Below are 21,863 nucleotides of genomic sequence, written 5' to 3'. Positions count from 1 at the left end.
GCGGCAAGCGGGGGCCACTCTTCATCACGGTGCACGGGCCTCTCACTATCGTGGCCTCTCTTGTTGCGGAGCACAGGCTGCAGACGCGCAGGCTCAGTAGTTGTGGCTCACAGACCCAGTTGCTCCGCGGCATGTGGGATCCCCCCAGACCAGGGCTCGAACCCGTGCCCCCTGCATTGGCAGGCAGATTCTCAACCACTGCGCCACCAGGGAAGCCCACAAATCAGTGTTTTAATTCTTGGGGGTATCATCTGGTAGGCTATAGGAGGTTTTGTTTCCTGTAAATTTGAATTCTGGCTATCTATCATTTCAGGAGTGGAGTAGAAGATGTGAGGTGTATGATCTCATCTAAACCCTTCGATGTAAATGCAGCTTTCTAAGCCTCTGCTCTCTTGTTTTTTAAATGTGGTGGATTAGGTGTTATGTTTCTTACAGCAATAAAAAATCTTATAAACACTGGATTTTGGTAAAGATTTTTAAAGTTAAGGTTTTAAAAATATCTTTCCAGTAATTCAGTTATTTACAAATATTTATATTATACATCTTGCTCTCAAATAGCTATTTCTGCATACGTCATTGTGACTGTTTTTATTCTGTGTATATGTGTGTTTTCATGCCAATGTATATACATACACTATATATATATATTAAAGATAAATATATATATACTTTCTCTCAGGATCACAGAATCAAAAAACTTGGCATGTGTGTATATATACATATTTATACACACTCATACACACACATACACACACACACAAGAAATTTTAAATTCCAGTGCCTACAAAAGCCAAATAACACAAAAGAGTTGGGACTGTAGCAAACAGGAAAGTCAAGCCATGGCCCCATTTATATGTGACAGACATTGCTCAACTCCAGCCGTCATGTAGACATGTGGGCCCAGTGTTCCAGGATCTACCAGTATTTCAAGATTATGGATTTTTATGCATGCCCTCCCAAATGTTAAATGTTGGCAACAAATTCAGGATTTTTACAAGCATTATGAGCCAAACAACAACACATTCTGTGGGCTGTTTACAGCCTCTGAGCCACCAGTTCGCAACTTCTGATATATAGATATACAAACATCACAGAAATGAGCCCTTGTATGTGTAATCTGATAGGTTCAGTTTAAGACATCCTGAAGTTCCTCTTTGGATTTGGGCTCTAATAAGATAGAAAGGGTGGGGAAGGGAGGCTTCTCTGTCCAAGAACAAAGTCATCAGTAACAGAGCAACTGTGTAAAAGCTTGCTTTTAAAAGTGTATGTGCATGATCTAATGAGGTAAGCTGATAAACATCATTTATCACAGAAAGAGAGAGGCTTCATTGTCTTTTTAAAACATCACAAAAGTTTTTATTTCTGTGGATTTAAATTTCATGTTTTCTTACTATGAGTATTAATTTGTTAGAATATGATCCCAAGTATTGGGATCCTGTAACATCTTATGGAAAAACCCACATGAACTTTTTGGCCAACCCAATAGTATTTTAGTTCAAATAGGAACTAGAAATTTTGACCCGTTATTCATGAAATTTTGTTCTTTTTAAGTAACACAATTACTCAATCTAACTTAATTTAATCTTCATTAAGTAGACCTTTTCCTCATGAATTAAGCATTCTCTTTCTCTTTTTTATGATTTCAGAGTGCTAAAATCTCAGTGTAATATAAAAACTCAAAATAATCAGATTTTAGTGAATAAAAATTAATAAACTAAATGGAGAAGAGACTTAGTAAAACATTTTAATTATTCCAGTTAGTTTCAAGGGGTAGTGATTCTTTCATATGGTATGGGGAAGATGTTAGATTTATGGTTTGTCTTATTATTTTAGTCAATTAAAATATCTCTTTAACTATACTTTTAACCTGCCAATAGAGAAATAAATAATTTTAATTGCTTGATTAAAAGCAATTTTAAAAAATAATGCTAGAAGAGGTCCTGAAATCCTCAAAGAAATTGGTATGAAATACTCCAGAGAAACGTTTTTCAGCCAAATTCATTTCAAGGATACATCCAACTTTAAATTACAGCTGATTGATATCTGACCCTAAGTCTTAAGTCTAAGATTTCTTAATAGTCTGGGTAAGAGAGGAAATAATTTGCTAAAAGAGGATAAACACTGTTCTGGAAAATTCAAACAAAAACCATACATTACGGGGTCTTTGCACTGATATTCTTCTATGATCTACTATATTTACTGTAATATTGTAAAATCTGAAAATACAGATTTATTTCGCTACTTCTAGGTTGAGGGGCGTGGTGGGCAGCTATTGTTACATCAGTGTGCTGCCTGTACATTGTAGTTAGATTGCGTAAGGCCATGTTGAGTTTTTTTGAAGTTTTTTTTTTTTTTTTTTCCCCCGTGTAATTTTAGAGCTAGGATGACCGTACCAATTGTGTGGCTTATCTTTCTTATTTTACAGGTGAGAAAACAGGGACTCACAGATATTTTTGTACAAAGTTCCATAGCTAGTTACTGACAGAGCCATAGCTGGAAATCATGTTCTTTGATTCCAAATATAATCTCTTTTATACTATTTCTTTATTGTTTTCCTCAAAAACAGACATTTTTTCCCTCTTCCTTCACCTCTGCTTTGTTCACACCTGGTAACCACAAGTTTGTGGAACTCTATTCTTATAGAAAATGCTTTTTTTCTTTATCTAGAAAGAAATATCAATTTCCAGTAGATCTGATCATTTACAAAGGACTTTTTCTCTATTTGACACTTCATGAGCTATTTTCCTTGTTTTGGCCTAGCTTTTTAATTATCTCTTCAACTTTCTTATTAATAAGATCTATATTTTTGTTTATATTCCACCTTTGTTCTTAATTATACTGTGCTCCGAAAGATAGTACCTTTGTATCTTTAAACTCATTCAGTTAGTGACCTAGACCAGGGGTCCCCAACCCCCAGGCCTCAGACCCGTTACCGGTCGGTGGCCTGTTAGGAACCAGGCCGCACAGCAGGAGGTGAGTGGCAGGGGAGCGAGCAAAGCTTCATCTGCCGCTCCCCAATCCTCCCCATTGCTCGCATTACCGCCTCAACCATCCCCTTGTCCATGGAAAAATTTTCTTACGTGAAACCGGTCCCTGGTGCCAAAAAGGTTGGGGTCCACTGACCTAGATTAAAGAAATACTGCTGATAAGTTCTATAGTTCCAAAGATGGATTACCACGACATCAACATCTTCAGATTGTAAGAATTCCCAAAATAAATTTTTCATGCTTTATTAGATTTTTGCCTCATATTATGGGAGAACAAATTCATAGATCTCTCTTAAAAATAATAAAATGATCAACCTTCGAGATCAGAGATAATATTCTTTTTGTTGGCCCTGTCAGGCTTTCCTAATTTAAAATAATAAAAGGCCTGTAGACAGTTATTTTTCTTATACCTCATTTCCTTTTTTTTTTTAAATTAAAGGCAAGTGGTCAAACTCTAAAAATCAAAAAACTTCATGTCAAAGGAAAAAAGACTGAGTCAAAAAAAGGCAAGAAAGTAACTTTAACAGGGGATACTGAAGATGAAGACTCTGCATCTACAAGTAGTTCATTAAAAAGAGGAATCAAAGACCTGAAAAAAAGAAAAATGGAGGAAAACACTTCTATTAATTTGTCAAAACAAGAAAGTTTTACTTCTGTTAAGAAACCTAAAAGAGATGACTCCAAGGACCTAGCTCTTTGCAGGTATTATTTCAGTTTTCATGTACTGTATATTTACAACTTCCTATTTTATTTGCTTAGAAATCTTCTACCATTACTAAAGGCAACTTTTTGATAATTTGTGTAAGTAGGAAATGAAAGTCTATAGTATAAGTAAATATATTCTTTTATCTTTTTAAATAAATTAATTTGCATTTTTTACTTGAAAGATTATGAAAGGTAAATTTTTAATAAAAATAGATATTTCTAAATCATAGATACTGATTTCAGACATTGTTTTCTTTAGTATGATCCTTACTGAAATGGAAACTCATGAGGATGCATGGCCTTTTCTACTTCCTGTAAACTTGAAACTTGTTCCTGGTTATAAGAAAGTTATTAAGAAGCCTATGGATTTTTCCACAATTAGAGAGAAATTAAGTAGTGGACAGTAAGTAAATCATTTCAGTTCAGTATTTATTGAATGCTTGGTATATGCTGGGTACTTTTCTAGTGAGCCAAAAATACATTAACAGCAAAGACATAGGCTCTGCCTTTGGAGAGGGGTGTGTGTGTGTGTGTGCGCGTTTGGTCAGGGGAGTATAGTATGTAAGACAAATCAATTAAAATTATTTAAATAATTAAAAAGCAGTGTGATAAAGCATTTTGACATTGGAAGGGCACCAAACTCAGCCTGGAAGGTAAGGAAGAGTATCAAGAAAGCCTCCCAAAGTAAATTACATGTAAGCTAGAGCTTGTATTTTACATCAGTGGAATATTGACACTGTCTCATGTGGATTTAATAAAAATTGACTCTGTAATATTTTCAGATTATTACAATGTAGAGATAGAAGATCACTGGAAATTTTAACTATTAAAAGCTTTATTGTGAGTTGTTGGAGAATACTAAAAATGTGTTTATTAAATGTGGAAGAAAATTATTATTTGCTCCTCTCTACCATATTCTCTTTGTGATCCTATCCAAAGAGCAAAATGACTTCTGGCCACAGTTAATGATCTTTGTTAGATTGCCTCAGACTTCTTGCCAGAGAGTAGCAGCTGTTAGATGTTGGCATTTAGTTGGTTCTGGACATTGGACACTGGTTCTAGACGTTTTGGAGCCACAAGAATAAGGCTGTTCTCTTACAAAACAAGCCCACACAAAAGCATTCCATGTGTTAATGGCCAGGAGCTGTGCATCTCCCTTCTCCATTCTCCCTGCACCCTTTATTCCTGCATACCAGTTTACCTTAGTGTAGCCCATGTGCATCACTTCAAGCAAAGTCATAAATAAAGAGAAAGAAGGAACTTTACATTAAAAAAAAACTATAAAATATATTTAATTACATTATTATTGTTATTATTATTATGTTTTTCCTAGATATTCTTTTGGTGAAAATCACTGTAATTTGTAATTTAAACTCAGTTTAGAAGAGTTGAGTAGAACTTAACTCATAAAGATCAGTGTCTGTCTTACATGTATCAGATGTTTTACAAGACTGACCAAATGACTAGTTTCTCTGGAGGCTGAACTGTCAGTCTTTTAAAGAATTATGTCTGTTCCATTTTACTATTTTTCAATTTTGAAAGGGACCTGCCTAAATTCCGAAAACATTAAAACTATTGGTTCTTATATGATCCAAATAGCAAAAACTTCTGTCTATATATGAACTGGTTCTTTTGCTTTTTCTATCAAAATATTCAGAACTTGGTGGCAGGGTTAGCAATGGACTTTACAATCAGCATGACAAAGACAGAGACTTAGGCAGGAAAACCTTCCCAGTGTTCAGTTCCTGGCTTTAACTTCCATAATTCTCCAGTTCCTGGATAGAGGATGAACCTAAACCTCAAAATAAATAGGCTTACACATTAACACAGAATTACCAGAAGATCTGCAAAATCTAAGCTCCCTTTTGAGAATGAGCGCCGGTAAATGGAGGAGGTCACAGCAGAAGCAAGCAGAGAGAGGCAGTTCTTTATAATCCCGTTTGTGATGCCAGGTGTGGGAGACAGAATTCAGAGAATTCAGACTCCTCTAACTTCGACTTATCTCATTAAACCCAAATTAATGAGCTGGGACCCAAACTCACAAACAGTATTTCAAATTTTAAACTAGAAACTTAGAGAACAGAGGGGAGGAAGTGCCTCCTTTAATGAATCTTTCTGGGTTCCATCAGCTGCCCCTTCCTTCTGTTGTACTTATTTCATCTAGAATCTCGCCTAAAATTCTCTCCTGGATTTGTCTCCCTAGCGCTAATCATTAACCTTTTCTTGTAGTCAGGAACAGTCTAAAGAGATAAATATTTCTCAAGGCAACTTTAAAATATTTTATAAAAATTATTCCCACACATGTTATATGATTGCATTTATGTGAAATGTCCAGAATAGGTAAATGTATAGAGACCAAAAGACAGGTTGATGGTTGCCACGGGCTGGGGATAGGAAGGAATAGAGAGTAAATGCTTGATGGATAGAGTTTCCCTTTGGGGTAATGACAGTGTTTTGGAACTACGTAATGCAATGTTGTGAGTGTGCTAAATGCCTTAATTATCTACCTTAAATGGTTAGTATGATGTTATGTGAATTTCACCTTAATTTAAAAAATAATAATTCCCAGAAGAAAAGGAAAATGGGTGAGGTTACATAGGGCTGACAATTCTGTGAGCTCATTACAGATAAAGAAATTTTCTTTTTTTATTATTGCACATATTAGAAGAAAGGAGTGAAAAGACTGTACAAGGTATTTCATCAAAGAAATAATTCCACTTTTACCAGATCTCAGAGCATCAGTGTGTGCTTCATAGGTATTTCTAATGGGTAAATTATTTTAGTATTCAATTTGTCATAAGTTAGAATTAATTTAAATTTGAATTTCCAAAAGCCCTTTTTCAAAATGTATTGATTTGGCTTGAAATGCACCACTCCTTCCTTACTAAGAAGTCTAGGCATATTCATGCACCTTTCAGTTCTCTTCTCTGTGTTCTTACAGGGAAAGAGGACTGGGATTATCCCACCAAAAAAAGCACTGAGTTCACAGTGCTTCTCATTGAAAGGCAGTTTCCTGATAATGTTATCTCCAGTAAAGAGATAGCACATGCTTTTTTTGCTTGTTTTGGATCATCATATGACAGTGTTTGAGCAAAAGAGCATATCTGAAGAGAGAAGAAGAGAAATGGGAAAGGGGCAAGGTTTAACACAGAGTGACCTATCCTGGGATGTATGTAAAAGCTACAGGGCAAGTGTCATGTACATAGTGCATGGGAAGCATTTATATTATTTCTACTGTAGCTAAATATTTTTGAGTGTGAAAAATAGGGTACTGCAAGTGATACAGTTGGTCAGAGTTAATAAACTAATCAAGTAGGATGAGTCCTGTAACAGAATTGTGATACAGGTCGAACAGGAAATTGGATGTAAGAAAAATGCTAGTTTGTTGAAATACATCTTGATCTTCAAGAGAAATCTGTTTTCCATTTAACTTGTCTTTAAATTCTATATGCCCAGGACACATGCAGTCTTTTAAACGTCCTATTTGTAAGAGGGTATAATATGTTTTATATCAGTTTAAATGCAGTTACCCTAATCTTTTTCTTTTTCCTTTCAGTTTTATGTTTTATTTTATCTTTTATTACCTCTTCATTTGTTTGCAAAACAAAACCAGCCTACAAAAGCAACCTGTAATCATGTGTTTTCTTCCAGGTATCCAAACCTTGAAACTTTTGCTCTAGATGTCAGGCTTGTTTTTGACAACTGTGAAACATTTAATGAAGATGATTCTGATATAGGCAGAGCTGGCCACAGTATGAGGAAGTATTTTGAAAAAAAGTGGACAGATACTTTCAAAGTGAGCTGAAGTTATAATAATCTCTCTTGTTTTTTTCCTTTTAAACAAGGACAAACGAACCAGCAATGTGAACTGTATTTACATACATGTGCAAGGCACATACATAATGACTTTTTTTTCCTTAAAATAAGTATCACACAAAAAAAAAGTATCAGAAGAATGATACCGTTTTTAAAGGCTTCACTCCTACAACAACCAAGGCCCTTGGTTATTGGTTTGTGTGATTTATCAGCTAATTTAGGTAGAACAGGGAAGCACACCCAAAGAATTTTCAAAGGAAAGGGTGTTATAGTGCAATAGCAATTAAAATATATCAAACCGCACTGAATATTCAACACCAGAGCTCTAACGTGGGAAATGGTTCTCCTTTCCCTCTCAATAAATATCTATTTTTCATTTTTTTACTTTGTAGTTTATTTTTTAGTGAATGTATTTAATTTTATGAATTATTTATGATTAAACCACATCCAGAATCTTCGTTTTCTGTGAAAAGGAAGAACTAGAAAAATTGCTTTAAATCTTGAAAATACAACAAGGAATGTTTTAAAATATAAAACAAAGCCAAGTTAAACTGTTTACACTGATGTGCTATAAAAGCACCAAAAATAAACTTTACTGTAGAGTTACAAGTACATTTATATATATATATATATATATATATATATATATTTATATATATATATATATATATGTTGCTGCATCACTTGTGTAGTTAAATTGTATTTCAAGACAGTGAAGAAAAATTGACATGTATATACTGTTCATTATTGTTTATATTAAGTCTTGTTTTAAATATGTATTATGTGTATATATTGTTTGCAGACATTATTGTTTATGCCTTAGAAGGATTGTAGCATTTTATTTTAGTCTGAAGGTAATTATAGCTATACAGCTTGTACAGTAATTATCCTCTACCAACACTGTGGCGTCTCCTTGATCTTGGTAGTGCCTGCCTTTGAAACAGGGTGTAGGGGATATTAGTTTTCCATTTTTTCTATTTTGTTATATAATTTTAAGCCACCAGGGCCTAAATTAAAGTATAATCATTTGTATCCATGTGGAATAAAATTGTGACAATTTCCTACGCACACAGTATTTTTTCATAGAAACATTTCCCTCCCATTTGCCTTGCCTCAGAAATAAATTTAACAGACATTTGTAACCACTGTGTTTTATCTACTGTGTGTTGTGGTGGCCTGTTGGAGGCAAGTAGATCAGAATTTTTTTGTACCTATGTAAGAGTACTTGAAGTTTTATTTAAAATAAAATGTTGTGGAAAAGTTAGCATTCTTTTTTTTAGGAGTGTTATTTTTCACTACTATGTGTGGCACGGATACAATAAAAGACTTTTACAAACTAGTTTTTTAGTTTTTCTTAATGAACCTGGAAATTTTTTTTTTTTCAAAAAAAACTAGTTAATTTAAATTTGCTTTTTACAGAATCATAAAGGAGGAGCAGCAGAGTGTGGTTGAAAGAACACTGGGCTGGGTGGAGGCAGGTGGTCTTAAGTCAAGTGATGTGACTTTCATGAGTCTCTGAACCTCTCTGGACCACGTTTTATTGTTTATTTCACATTTCTAATATGAAAATATTAGAATATTTTTTAAGGTCTTGTTCTAATAGGTGAAATGTCTCTATTGTAGACATACAACCCAGTTGTCATTAAGAAAAATTTATTATATAAATTTGTCTAATAAGTCATGAGATACAAGTTCAAGCATTCGTGAACTATGATTTGATGCCTTGCTGGGGGTCTGAGGAATCATTGATGAACAAGACAGGCACAGGCCCTACCTTCATGGAGCTTACAGTCTATTGCAGAAGCTAATATAGCTAATGTCCTTAGTAAAGGGCTTTTAATAAGTAGTGAAGGGAGAATAGAAAAGTCTTGAAGAAATATTAAATTTTAGAATGCTTCATAACCTCAGAGTATTTTCCAAAATTCCTAGAGTGTTTGTGAAGGCTTATATGAAAATCAGCAGTTATTATGTACATATGTCAGTTTCTGTTAACCAAATATTACAGTGATGCCTTAAGGAGCTGGTGCTCAATCAAAAATACCATATGGAACAGAGAACAAGGTGGTGCTGTGAATCAAGTGCGTGGTTTTTGTGTTTATAGAACTGGCTGCCAGATGCTGCATGGAGAGTCGTCTTCATGGGGGTGTTTTGCCTTAGGGAGCATACGTGGTTACATTACTTTATATTAGATGGCATATAAGAGCTTGATATTAACATATCTGATGTCCAGGGGGCGAATAAGAAATAAAATACTTAAACACACACGAAGAACAGTTTTTCAAGAGTGATTAATTTTCTTTTAAAAATAAATTAAATATCCCTGAAAAAAAGAAAGGTGACTATTGGCTACTTTGGACTGCTGTCTTCATTGTTGCTACTCAGCAGGAGGAGCTGTTCAAGAAGTACTGGCCATGATCCCCAAAGGGCCACAATTAGTCTCCAGAACAATTGTTACAATACACATGTGGATCATTTGTTATGTGAATGACTCTTGCATTCACAGTGCCATAGGTTGGGCCTATCTTCAATAAAACCAGTATTATTATTCTCCTCAAATATAAAAACATTTTCCTAACCCTCTGCTATCATACAATTACAAGTATGCACAACATACTTTTTCTAAGATAAATTAGGCTTTAACCTGAACCTTCTCCATTTTAGTCCTGGTTGCTCTGTGAATTATAAAAAATTGGCCTGACCTCAAGTATAGATTTTGATTTATCCTAAGGATAAACCAATCAATCCACTACTACCGAACCCCAAGAATAGTCATCAGTTTGAAACAACATCTAGAGAGTAAATTAATATATTTATTTAGTTGTTAACCGTGGTTAAAATTAAACAAATGAAAATTTATCTGTGGGTATACCTTGAACTCAAAAGAACTAAATTACCATAAATGCAAGGTAATCTCTTTTTCTTATTTCAACCCCAAAATGAAATTTGTTAAAAGCACTAGTTTTAATCAAAATCATGAGGGAGCTGATCTGTCTTTGGTCCCTTAATGCACCCCCTCTGTGCTCCTTCTATTTTCTATCCCCTCTACCCCCATACCCTTTCAAGAAATTTAAAATCCTGTTCATTTAGCCTCCCATGAAACACATCCTTAATGAGGAAATCTGATATCAATGATTTACTCCTTTTTATAAATTGTATTTGTGGGCTACCTCTCTCAAGGTTATTTGCATTTGAGAAACGAAAGAAGTTTGTGTTCTGTTAAAAGAATTTCATTCCAACAAGGAGATAAGAGAGGTACTTTAAGACAATTGAAATTTTCCTTCCACAGGAATATGACTCATAAAAAATACAACACAGAGAAACTAGTGGAACCTTATCTACTAGGAATTTTGCCTCAGTTAGATCTCTTAGGAGGCCTGCTTGGGCCACATTACAACTCTGCCTTAAAAAAAAAATTTTTTTTTTAAACCTCAACTACATAGGATTGAAATAATTCCTCTCCTCAATTCAGGATACACTCTTCACATTGTTCTTGCAAAGCCCCTCTTTTCTTTCATTTTCTTACTTCTTCCTTCAGCTCCTCTTCAATTCCCTTTCCTCCCACATACAACCACATATGTCTTTCCACTCAACCTTTTATATATGTATTTAGCAACACATCTTTAAAAATATATAATGTGGAAAAAATATATATATATACAGTGTTTTTTTAAACTTGTATCAGTTGCATCATGCTATACATGTCATTCTATTTTTCTAATTTTGTTTCTTTTGAGTTGAAAAAGGAATACATAAATCTGGTTCATTACTTTTGATTGCTACAAGGTATTCCATCACAGGTGTATACCACATTTTACTTTCAAACTTCTCTCAGAATGAAAACCTAAGTTGCCTGCAACTCCTTGTCACTGCAAATAATACTGCGGTGAATGTTGTCATACATGTCTTCTATGGACCTGCGTGTGCAAGCCTGTTTCCTAGATGGTCCCAAATGATTCATGCCCCTGTGTAATCCCTTCCCACATTGTATCGGGTTTTGTCTGTGTGACCAACATAATATGGCAGAGTGATGTGTGAATTCCCAGACTAGGTCATAAATACATTGCTATTTCCACCTTGTTCTCTTGGATCACTTGCTCCTGGTAAAGCCAACTACGGTGTTGTTGAGGACACTGTAGCACCCCCATGGGACAGCCAACAGCTAGCACCAACGTGCAAGCCATGTGACAGCAGCATCTTAGAAGTGGATCCTTCAGCTGAAGTTAAACAGATGACAGGACCCCCGGCCAACATCTGGACTGCAACTTTACAAGAGACCCTGAGACACTCCTGAATTCTTGACCCATAGAAACTGTGGAATAATAAATGTTTATTGTTGTTTTAAGCTACTCAGTTTTGAGTAATTTGTTACATAGCAATAGATAACTAATAGACTGTAGTAAGAGTTTCTCTAGGATCTATATGTAGGGGAGAATCCCCAAGTTGTTAGGTATGTGCACACTAACTTTCCATGCTATTGCCATACTACCCTCCAGATGACTACACCAGTTTACATTCCTACTAGCTGTGGAAGAGGATTCTTCCCCCTACTTCTCAACCAGTATTCAATATTTGTTTGGATTAATTTTCACTAACAATTTATTACAGATTTTGAATTTGAATACCATGTTTTGAGGGATATCGAGCAATTTCTCCAATCTTATTAGCAGCTTCAACTTTGATTGCCTTTTTGTAGTTTTTGTTTTATGTAGACATCATATCTAACCCTGTCTGCTTTTTAGGGACTATAAAACTGCCCCAAATTTTATATTCAGCCAACGATATTCAGGAGACGGAACATTCAGGAGATGTGCAGGCGAAAGCTCAGGTAAATGGAGGTGAGTAGAAAATATTGAGAGTTCTTAGGTATTGTTGGAGCTTATATAGACTTATGAGTTACTGTAGCAAAAGCAGTGCTTGGAAGTGTGATGGGTAACAAGTTGGCTAAAGGCAGGGTTAAAGGAAAAGATAATTTGGATCCTCTGGACCTTCACTGGAAGAGAATTTTGCACCTTAGCAAAATTAATATCTGAGATCTATTTGTTCTATCTCTACCCTGACCATACACATGAAGGTCATTTGGGTTGTTCTCACTTGGATGACTAAATAAAAGCATTGTGAGGTATACTATAAGTTGTATGTAGTTCATTCTTGAAATTAAAAAAAAAAATTTAAGTATCAAGCTGGACTTCTAAGAGTGCCCTTATTCTCCCTGAACAAACTCCTTACCATGTCCTTTAATAAAAAATAGCCCTGGGACTTCCCTGCTGGCTCAGTGGTTGAGAATCCGCCTGCCCGTGCAGGGGACACGGGTTCAAGCCCTGCTCTGGGCGGATCCCACATGCCACGGAGCAACTGGGCCCGTGCACCACAACTACTAAGCCTGCGCTCTAGAGCCCGCGAGCCACAACTACTGAGCCCGTGTGCCACAACTACTGAAGCTAGCGTGCCCAGAGCCCGTGCCCCACAACAAGAGAAGCCACCATAGTGAGAGGCCCACGCGCCCCAGTGAAGAGTAGCCCCCGCTCGCCGCAAATAGAGATAGCCCACGTGCAGCAACAAAGACCCAACGCAGCCAAAAATAAGTTTATTGAATAAATAAATAAAGTAAAAATAAAAAATAGCCCTAATAATCATGGTAATGGATACCAAAGAATGTGGTTGAATCTTGAAGAGGGATTGAGTAGTGAATGAAAGAGACCTAAGGCTTATAGCCAGTTGGGAATAAACCTTGCGCTGAGATGAAAGGAAAGCTCAGCAAGGTCATTACATCACCAAAGGCTAACAAGACATTTACATGGCAGGTTTGTATGGAGACAGTGGAAGGCCTTGAAAGGTATGTTCTCATCTAGTGATTCCTCTAATTCTTCAGTTATGTTTACAACTCTTATTCAATATTGCTTTTCTGAATATCCTCATTATAGCAAATCTCAATTCTTTTGAATATAGAAGTGACTGTTTAAAAACAAAGGCTGATTCTATTCAGCCATTAAAAATTATCATGAAAATCTATATTGATATTGATAAATTAAGTGAAAAGGCTGGTTATAGTATAGTATGTTTAGTAATTCTGTTAAAATATATTTAATGCACTTAGCATGGGGCAAACTTTGCAGGGATGCATATACCAAAATGTTAGTGCTTTTTTTCTGCAGGGATGTATAAAACATTAACAGTGCTTTTTTTCTCTGGTTGGTAGAATTTGGGAAGACTAACATCTTTGTCATCTTCCTTACCTATAGATCATAATATCTCTGCCAAAAAATGTGCTTTTTTTAACATTTAAAAAGTCACAAACCAAGTATGGTAAATTTAGCTGGTAAATATAACTGGTGAATATACTGAATGATGCCATTTAAAGATTAAAGGTTGAGGCATAACATTTACATAATAATTGAGCTGTGGATACTTTCACATCTATTATTTCACTTAAGTTAAATAGCTTTTTATTGTATAGGTATTTTTCATGTGGAAGACACTTTAATTGCCTATTCAGTAGCTGGCTGTCTTGTCTTCTTCCTTCCATCCACTCTGTAGATGTTGGTTGGCCACAAACTTCATGGGACAGTGGGCACTTTTTCAGCCCCAGGAGGATAAATCTTTTAATTAGTAAGCCAATCATGGTAATTCCATTCCTGTTGAAAGTGATTGCTTAAAGAATGAGCATGTGATACAATCCTGGGGAGTGACATATGAGAGAAGTCTTCTGGGGAATTGTTCAGAGGAGAATTTCTGTCCCTTTTGGTCTTTGGAGATGGTTATGGGAGGCCATGATGCCTGGAGCTACTGCAACTATCATTCAGCTATGCAGAGACAAACCTGAGAGATGGTAACAGTAATGCTGAAGATGGGGGAAGCGAGGGAGATGGAAAGGACTTGGGTTCTTGATGACATGAGCCATCAAATTAATCTTAAAGCCACACTACCTCTGAACATTTTGCTAGGTGAGATAATTTATTGCATAAGCAATTTTGATTTGAATATTTTGTTTCAGATGAAAGCATCTTAATATAGCCTGGGCTACTGCTTTGCAGCAATTCAGGCTACATGCTGCACAATTCCAGAGGGCCCCATTCATATAGGCCAGGATACAGCCCATTTTACAGATGACAAAACCAATACCAAAAAGGTCGAGTAATTTATGCATTGGCAGCAAACTTAGTAAGCTTCAGTTGGGAAGGTCTTTGGCCAAATAAAATTCCTCAGAACATGATAAGACTGATTTTCTTGATTACTTTGAACATTATCTGAATGCATTTTCTCACCAAAATATTCCAAAACTAATTTGAGCGTTGGTAGTATTATGGAATAACAACAAGAGGGTAATTTTTAAGAGATGAATGCATTCTAGTTTATTTAGAAATAGTTACATTGCTTTGGAATCAAAATCTAAAAAGAATATTGAACACTAAGTTCACTTCTGTACATGAGGAAGGAACTGGAATTATCTTTAGCCTCCTGCTGTAAGCAATCAGGCAACTGAACAAAATATATAAAACAAATGTTTTTAGACATTAGACTACAACACAAGACTAATTCCTGAAATATGAGTAAGAAATGAAGCTGGACTTATAATTACCCTGGCTAAAGATTTAGTATCTGGATGTGCTACAGTCTTAATTTTATTATCTTACCCATTATTTTGATTAACTCAGCACTTTACAGCATGTGATGCAGTATCCTCCACAGGTAGAGGATTTTCATTGCAGTTCATCCTTAGGTGTTGATGTTTTTCATTATGGGACTGGTGCTGTGATGGCATAAAATATGTCTAAATCCTTAAGGTAAGTTAAGAGTCACATTATATGAAAGACAAGTGGAAAGGAACTTCATTTTATAATGTGGGGTAACCCAGCTTTGAATATAACAGATTGATGCCTTATGTAAACTTGTAATAAAAGTTACATTCCTTACTCATCTTCATATAGATTCAAGTATTACCTCTATAGTGGTTCCCAATCTTTTCACTATTATGTACAACAGTTGTTGTTATTTCCATGTTGCAATGCTTGAAGAGTTTTATTTACAAAGCAATGGCATTTAAAAAAATAATACCTTGTACACCATAATTACAGGCACACGTGCCATTCACTTGAGACTATTTGGGTCATTAAAAATAGCATAAAACCCCTAGTTATAACATTCAGAGTCTGCCTAGAAGTTGGAAAACCTCAGGCTTACTTATCATTGATGATTCCTGTATCAATAAATACACACTATATTCTTCTGACCTCAAACTCTATCTTAGGACATGACACAGATAACACAACCTCAACAATCTAAAAATGATCTCATTGTCTTCCTACTTTTCACACTTGCTCTTTCCCCTGTATTCCATACCACGGTTAACAGAATCAACATACATCTAGTCACCCATGGTAGGAAACCTCAGAATTCCTTTGGACTTCTCATTTTACCCATACCTCCATGACATCCTGAAGAATCTTCCTCTAAAATTCCTATGGTGTACATTTATCTCCAATTTTCCATTCCCTCTGCCACTATACTAGTTTAGGCCTCATCATTTGCTAAGTACCAGTATCTCATTTTTTCTAGCCATCCTCCCTTTTTAAAAAAATTGTGGTTAAATATACATGACATAAAATTTGTCATCTTAATCATTTTTAAGTGTACAGTTCAGTGGTGTTCAGTAGATCCATATTTTTGCACATCTATCACCACTATCCATTCCAGAACTGAGACTCTATATCCATTACACAGTAACTCCTCCTTCCCCCAGCCCCTGGCAACCACCATTCTACTTTTTGTCTTTTTGTATCTGACTTATTTCACTTAACATGTCTTCAAGATTCATCCATGTTGTACCATGTATCAGAATTTCCTTTCTTTTTAAGGCTGAATAATAATATCATCGTATATGTATAGACCACATTTTGTTTATGTATTCATCTGTTGATGGTCATTTGGGTTGCTTCCACTCTACAGCTATTGTGAATAATGCTGCTATGAACATGGGTGTACAAATATCTCTTCATGACCCTGCTTTCAATTCTTTTGGGCTTATACCCAGAAATGGAATTGCTGGATCAGATGGTAATTCTATTTTTTATTTTTTAAGGAACCACCGTAATGATTTCCACAGCAGCTGTACCATTTTACATTCCCTCCAACAGTACACACGTTTTCAATTTCTCCACGTCTTTGTCAACACTTGTTTTGTTGTTTATTTTTGTTTTTTGATAGTAGCCATCCTAACAGGTGTGATGTGGTATCTCACTGTGGTTCTGATTTGCATTTCCCTGATGGTTAGTGATAGGTATCTTTTCACTTGCTTGTTGCCCTTTTGCACATCTTCTTTGGAGAAGTGTCTATTCAAGTCCTTTGCCCATTTTAAAATCAAGTTGTTTGTTTTTTGTTGTTGTTGAGTTACAGGAGTTTTTTTTAATATATTCTAAATATTAACAACGCTTATCAGATATATGATTTATAAACAGTTTCTTCCGTTCCATGGGGTGCCTTTTCACTCTGCTGATTGATTATATCCTTTGATGCACAGAAATTTTTAATTTTGATGTAGTCCAATTTGTCTGTTTTTTTCTTTTGTCTATGTTTTTGGTGTCCTATGCAAGAAATCATTGTGAATCCAAGTCATAAATCATTCCCCCTATGTTTTCTTCTAATAGTTTTTGCTCTTACAGTTAGGTTTTCGATCCATTTTGACTTAATTTTTGTACATGGTATAAAGTAAATGTCCAACTTCATTATTTTGCATGTGGATATCCAGCTTTTGCCATACCATTTGTTAAAAAAACTCCTTTCTCCATTTAATGGTCTCAACACCCTTGTTGAAAATCATTTGACCATATACGCGAGGATTTATTTCTGGGCTCTCCCGTCTTTCCCAATGGTTTTTTCCATTGTTGTAATAAGTTTTGAAATCAGTCTAGTCATCTTCCTTTTGTCCACCACTCTGCCATCTTGAACCCAGATCTGATTCTGTCAGTCCCTTGCTAAAAAGGTATTTGTGTAGCATTAAAGGCTCTTCAGACTTAGCCTCAGCCTATTCTTAGTCTTTTGTCCTGTCATAACCCCGTCCCCTCTTCCCTACATTGGCTACTCATCCCACAAAATAACTCCAGAACACAACGTACACCTACCCACCACCTGCTAAATTCTATAATTTGTGCCTTCCTCTATTCTCCTTCCCACCCTCCACCCCCAGGTGGCAGTTACTTTTTACTCTTATAGAATTTTGTTACTATCAGAGCCATTATCACATCATATCATAACAAATTATATATGCATGCCTGCTCCCACCAGTAAAAGTTGAGCTTCTTGATGGCCCTTCAAAGAATAATTTCTTTGTGCTTGCATTGCCCAGAGATCTCACACCTATCTATTACAGTTGCACAGAGAAAGTGATATTAATATGTATACAACACTAGGCTAAATACTGCATGTGCAGCGTTTTGTTTAATCTTCAGAACAGTCCTATGAGATATGACATATGAGGAACCCAAGGCTTATAAATGTTTGGTTACATAGCTGGTTAGTAGTCAGGGCTAGGATTTAAACTCACAGTCAACTGGCCCCAAGCCATGCTGTTATCACTAAGCTATGAAGATACTAAGAGATGGGTGGTTAGTAAAATACAATAGCGTCTTGTGACTTACCTACTCTCTTTTAGGCCTGGACATGATGTTATCACAACCTCCAAAGTTGATCAGACTTAGGAGGTTGCCGATGTGCACCAACCACACTAAATAAAGCATAAACCAGAATATCAACTAAATTATAATGGGAAAGATTCCATTCAACTAGCTAAAGTACCGTGTCCAGGTTTCCAGTGTCATGATATCTAAGAAAGAGACTAAATTATCTGAAATATACTAGGTGAGCATATAGACTCAACACAATGAGAATGAGATACACTTGGGAGTGTTTTATCCAGGCATGGTAAGGGCAGGCGAATCAGCCCTTCTCCACAACACAGCAAACCACAATGGAGTCTCTCTCTATCTGACAACTTCTGGGGTTCTTTGCTGGACAACACATACAAAACAGCATATTTTACCCCTCAAACTCCCCTTTTTCTCCGTTCCATGATGCTTATCCCCATTTTTTGTTCCTGAGAAACTGAAATATCTCAGCTTTCTTGATTATCACATTTTCCAGTTCTGCCTATTTAAAATTATTTCTAGCCATCTGATTGGAATTCTGCACATTTCATGAGTCATGTGTTTATCGACATGCTCTTCTTTTATGACAAGAGATAATTGTCCATTATGTATGGATTTAATTGGCTTTCTTACTCCTCCACTCAAATTTCCTAATTCATATTCTCCCATAACTAAGGGTATTGCTATTATGGGCTGTGTATCTCCCACTCTCACCTGACACAGCTTCTCAAGAGATTGTGTCTTACACATTTTTTTAACACCCAGTATCTAGTATAATGTCTGACATATTAATGGCACCCAATAAAACTTTGTCAATAAAGCCTTCCCATCAAGGAAGATACTTAAAAGAATGAGCTATACTCTCTGAAAGCAATGCCAAAATCCAGGTTCTAAATATCTTTTAGGTAGCAGCTATGCTGGAATAAATGTTTGAATTTCCAAAATGATTGCTTTGAAAAGGATAGCTCTTATTGCACGTATATGTTGGATTATATTTCATGAAATGTGAGGTCATATTACTTTATAATCATATCTTGAAGCCTAGTAATGTTCTGATAGCATACAGCTGCTTCCTGGGACGTGTTAAAGAGGCTCATGCCTATAATAAAAGACCTAAGACGTCCCAGGTGAACTAAATAGGTCAAAAAGAATGGATTATCTGGTACAAAGTAAAACTTCTTTGTAATTCTCCAGATTGCTTTCCTCTGGTCTCTAACTTTGATCTCATTCCCTTTCAAGGGGGACTCTAGCTTTGATCTCATTTCCTTTCTAAGAGGACAGTACCTATCATCTGGTATAGTCATTAATACCATAAAATCAAAGACTTATCTTCCTGGGCACATGATGGAATTGTATTTCCTATACTCCTTGTGGTTGAGTGAGGCCATTTGACAAGCTAGTTCTGGCCAAAGAGATCTGGATATAATTATCATGTGCATCTTGTTGGCCAAGTACTTAATTTCTCTCTTCTCCCTCTGGCACAGCTACTATTAATGCTCAAAATGATTCATGTTCTGTTAGCCCAGGTCTCTGATTAACTATGTTGAACATAATTCCCTACCAACTTACAATGGACACATAGCATAAACAAGAAATAAACCTTATTTTAAGTCACTAAGATATTAGGGTTCATTGTAATTGCCTCATATCCTAGGCTATCCTGATGCAGACTGGCTATTAAACCATTGGATTAGAAGGAAAAAAATAGGCCCAGTAGGACTTAATATCTTACCTCTCTATATCCCATCACTTATGAAGGGGTCCTGGAAAAGAACTAAAATGCACAATTGAAGAAAGTGTGATAAAAGATTAAGAGGGTCTTGGCAAAGTAAGTAGATTGAACTGTAGTAATGTGTCAAGGTCAGGAAAGACTGCTAATATATTTTACCTTAGGTTCAAAGGGGAGACACTGCTTTTGAGAAACCTCATGATGAAAAACACAAAACCAATAAGAAAGTGGAGGGGCTGGAGTGCATTTTGACCCAGTGAAACTTTGGGCTGATATGGATTTGTGTGGACAATGCTTTATGCTATTATTGAGACCCAAATTGTGATCGACCTAAAAAAGATTGGTAGATTTTATTAATACAAAGAATTACAGGGCTTCAGCCAAAGCAGTGGTTAGAGGGATATTTATAGCTGTAAATCCTATATGGAAAAAAAAAATCATAAATCAGTAACCTAACCTTCCAATAGAAAAAGAAGACCAAACCAAGCATTAAGAAAGCAGGAGGAAGGAAATAATGATTAGAGAAGAAATTAATAAAAGAGGGAATAGAAAAAATTAATTAAACCAAAAATTGGTTCTTTGAAAAGATCAACAAAATTGACAAAGCTTTAGCTGAACCAACTGAGAAAAAAGAGGGAAGACTAACTACTAAAGTCAGGAATGAAAGAGGGGACATTGCAGAAACAAAAACGGACTTTAAGTGAATACTATGGACCAAGTAGATAACTTGGGTGATAATGGACAAATTCCTAGAAGATACAAAGTACTGCAACTGACTCAATAAGAAAGAGAATATCTAAATAGACCTATGACAAAGAGATTGAATTAATAATAATTCTGTAAGTTCGGCTATTATCAAGTGAATTTGATTATACAACGTCTATTATATTCTTATGTTATAAAAAACCAGGAATCTGACAGTAAAAATGTGGGTTTCTTTTTCAAAACTGTATTTTAAATCTTGAATTCTCTTGTGGAGCATTAGTAATAAGATACTGGAAAATAAAGAATTTGAGAAGATGAGACAGAAGAAATAGGAAAAGAAAAATTTTAATTATAGGAAATTGGAATTTAAAAATCCATAAACAAGAAGAATGTTTCTTGTACCAAAGAGGAAGAAAAGGCATAGATGGAACTGCAAAATTTCTTTAGCATGTACAGATACCAAGTGTCATCACATTTCTTTCTTGTCTGCTTATTTTTAGCTACATGTATGTTTTCTATCATCAGGCAGCTCTCACTGTGCCCATTGTGAGCCTTCCTCATCCTCATTTGGCAGCCCCTGGGTCTTTCTTCTATCTGTATGAAACACCAACTTAAAGAACTCTAGCAAACTCTTATTACTTGGTTGGCATCCAGGACTATGGGTGGATTAATGGAAACATGGCCAGTTAGAGGGTGTAAAGTCTATTTAATGGCAAAGGATAAGGGGAATTCAGAGACTATTCCATAATGCAGAAGATAACACAGCCTGCACCCAGTTACAGCTTCCTCTCTACTGGGAGGTAGCGCTGTGGATAATACCAGGTGTGGAAAGTGAATGATTGCATCAGTATGAGAGAATCCCTGGGCCATTCTCATGGATATTTTTAGAAACTTTTTTTGAAGTTTAATATACACTACACACAAATGCATGTATTATATATATTGAGCTTGATACATTTTTTGCAAACTGAACACTTCCAGGGAGTTTTTTACATCTTGTACTCTACCTTGCCTGATTGTTCTGGAAACTCTGGCCTTATTTGCCTGCAAAGCAGAACAACCCAAATGCATTCCTGAGTATTTACTGTGAAACTGGGTATTTCCTCAGTTGGCCCACACTTCAAGCCTGTTTAGAACCCATTCCTACACCCACCTTTTCTAATTACTTCAGTGCCTATCATCTCTCTCTCCTTTGAGTTCTTGGTTACTCTCAACTAAACATTTGAATAATCATTGACTCACTAACTGATTCACACCTATTCTGTTCCCACTGAATTGTATTTG

At 35.7% G+C, this 21,863-nt stretch overlaps 1 protein-coding gene across 17 annotated transcripts in view; it reads left to right on the top strand.

Annotated features, from left to right (window-relative positions):
- Positions 1-8,105, top strand: part of BAZ2B (bromodomain adjacent to zinc finger domain 2B) — a 379,971-nt gene extending 371,866 nt beyond the window's left edge. For 15 of the 17 annotated variants that reach the window (XM_059927946.1, XM_059927937.1, XM_059927948.1 and 12 more), the window contains 3 exons: positions 3,427-3,689; positions 3,952-4,095; positions 7,344-8,105. In XM_059927946.1, the coding sequence (XP_059783929.1) occupies positions 3,427-3,689; positions 3,952-4,095; positions 7,344-7,497 (561 nt within the window). In that variant the 3' untranslated portion in view covers positions 7,498-8,105. Of the gene's footprint in view, positions 1-3,426; positions 3,690-3,951; positions 4,096-7,343 lie in introns of those variants that run through there. The other 2 variants (XM_059927951.1, XM_059927949.1) reach the window with 1 other exon arrangement.
- The last annotated feature ends 13,758 nt before the right edge of the window (positions 8,106-21,863 follow it).

This window comes from Balaenoptera ricei, chromosome 7 (genome assembly GCF_028023285.1).
Source record: "Balaenoptera ricei isolate mBalRic1 chromosome 7, mBalRic1.hap2, whole genome shotgun sequence".
NCBI lineage: Eukaryota > Metazoa > Chordata > Mammalia > Artiodactyla > Balaenopteridae > Balaenoptera > Balaenoptera ricei.
Note: the sequence above shows the minus strand (reverse complement) of the source record. Positions and strands in the feature narration are given on the sequence as shown.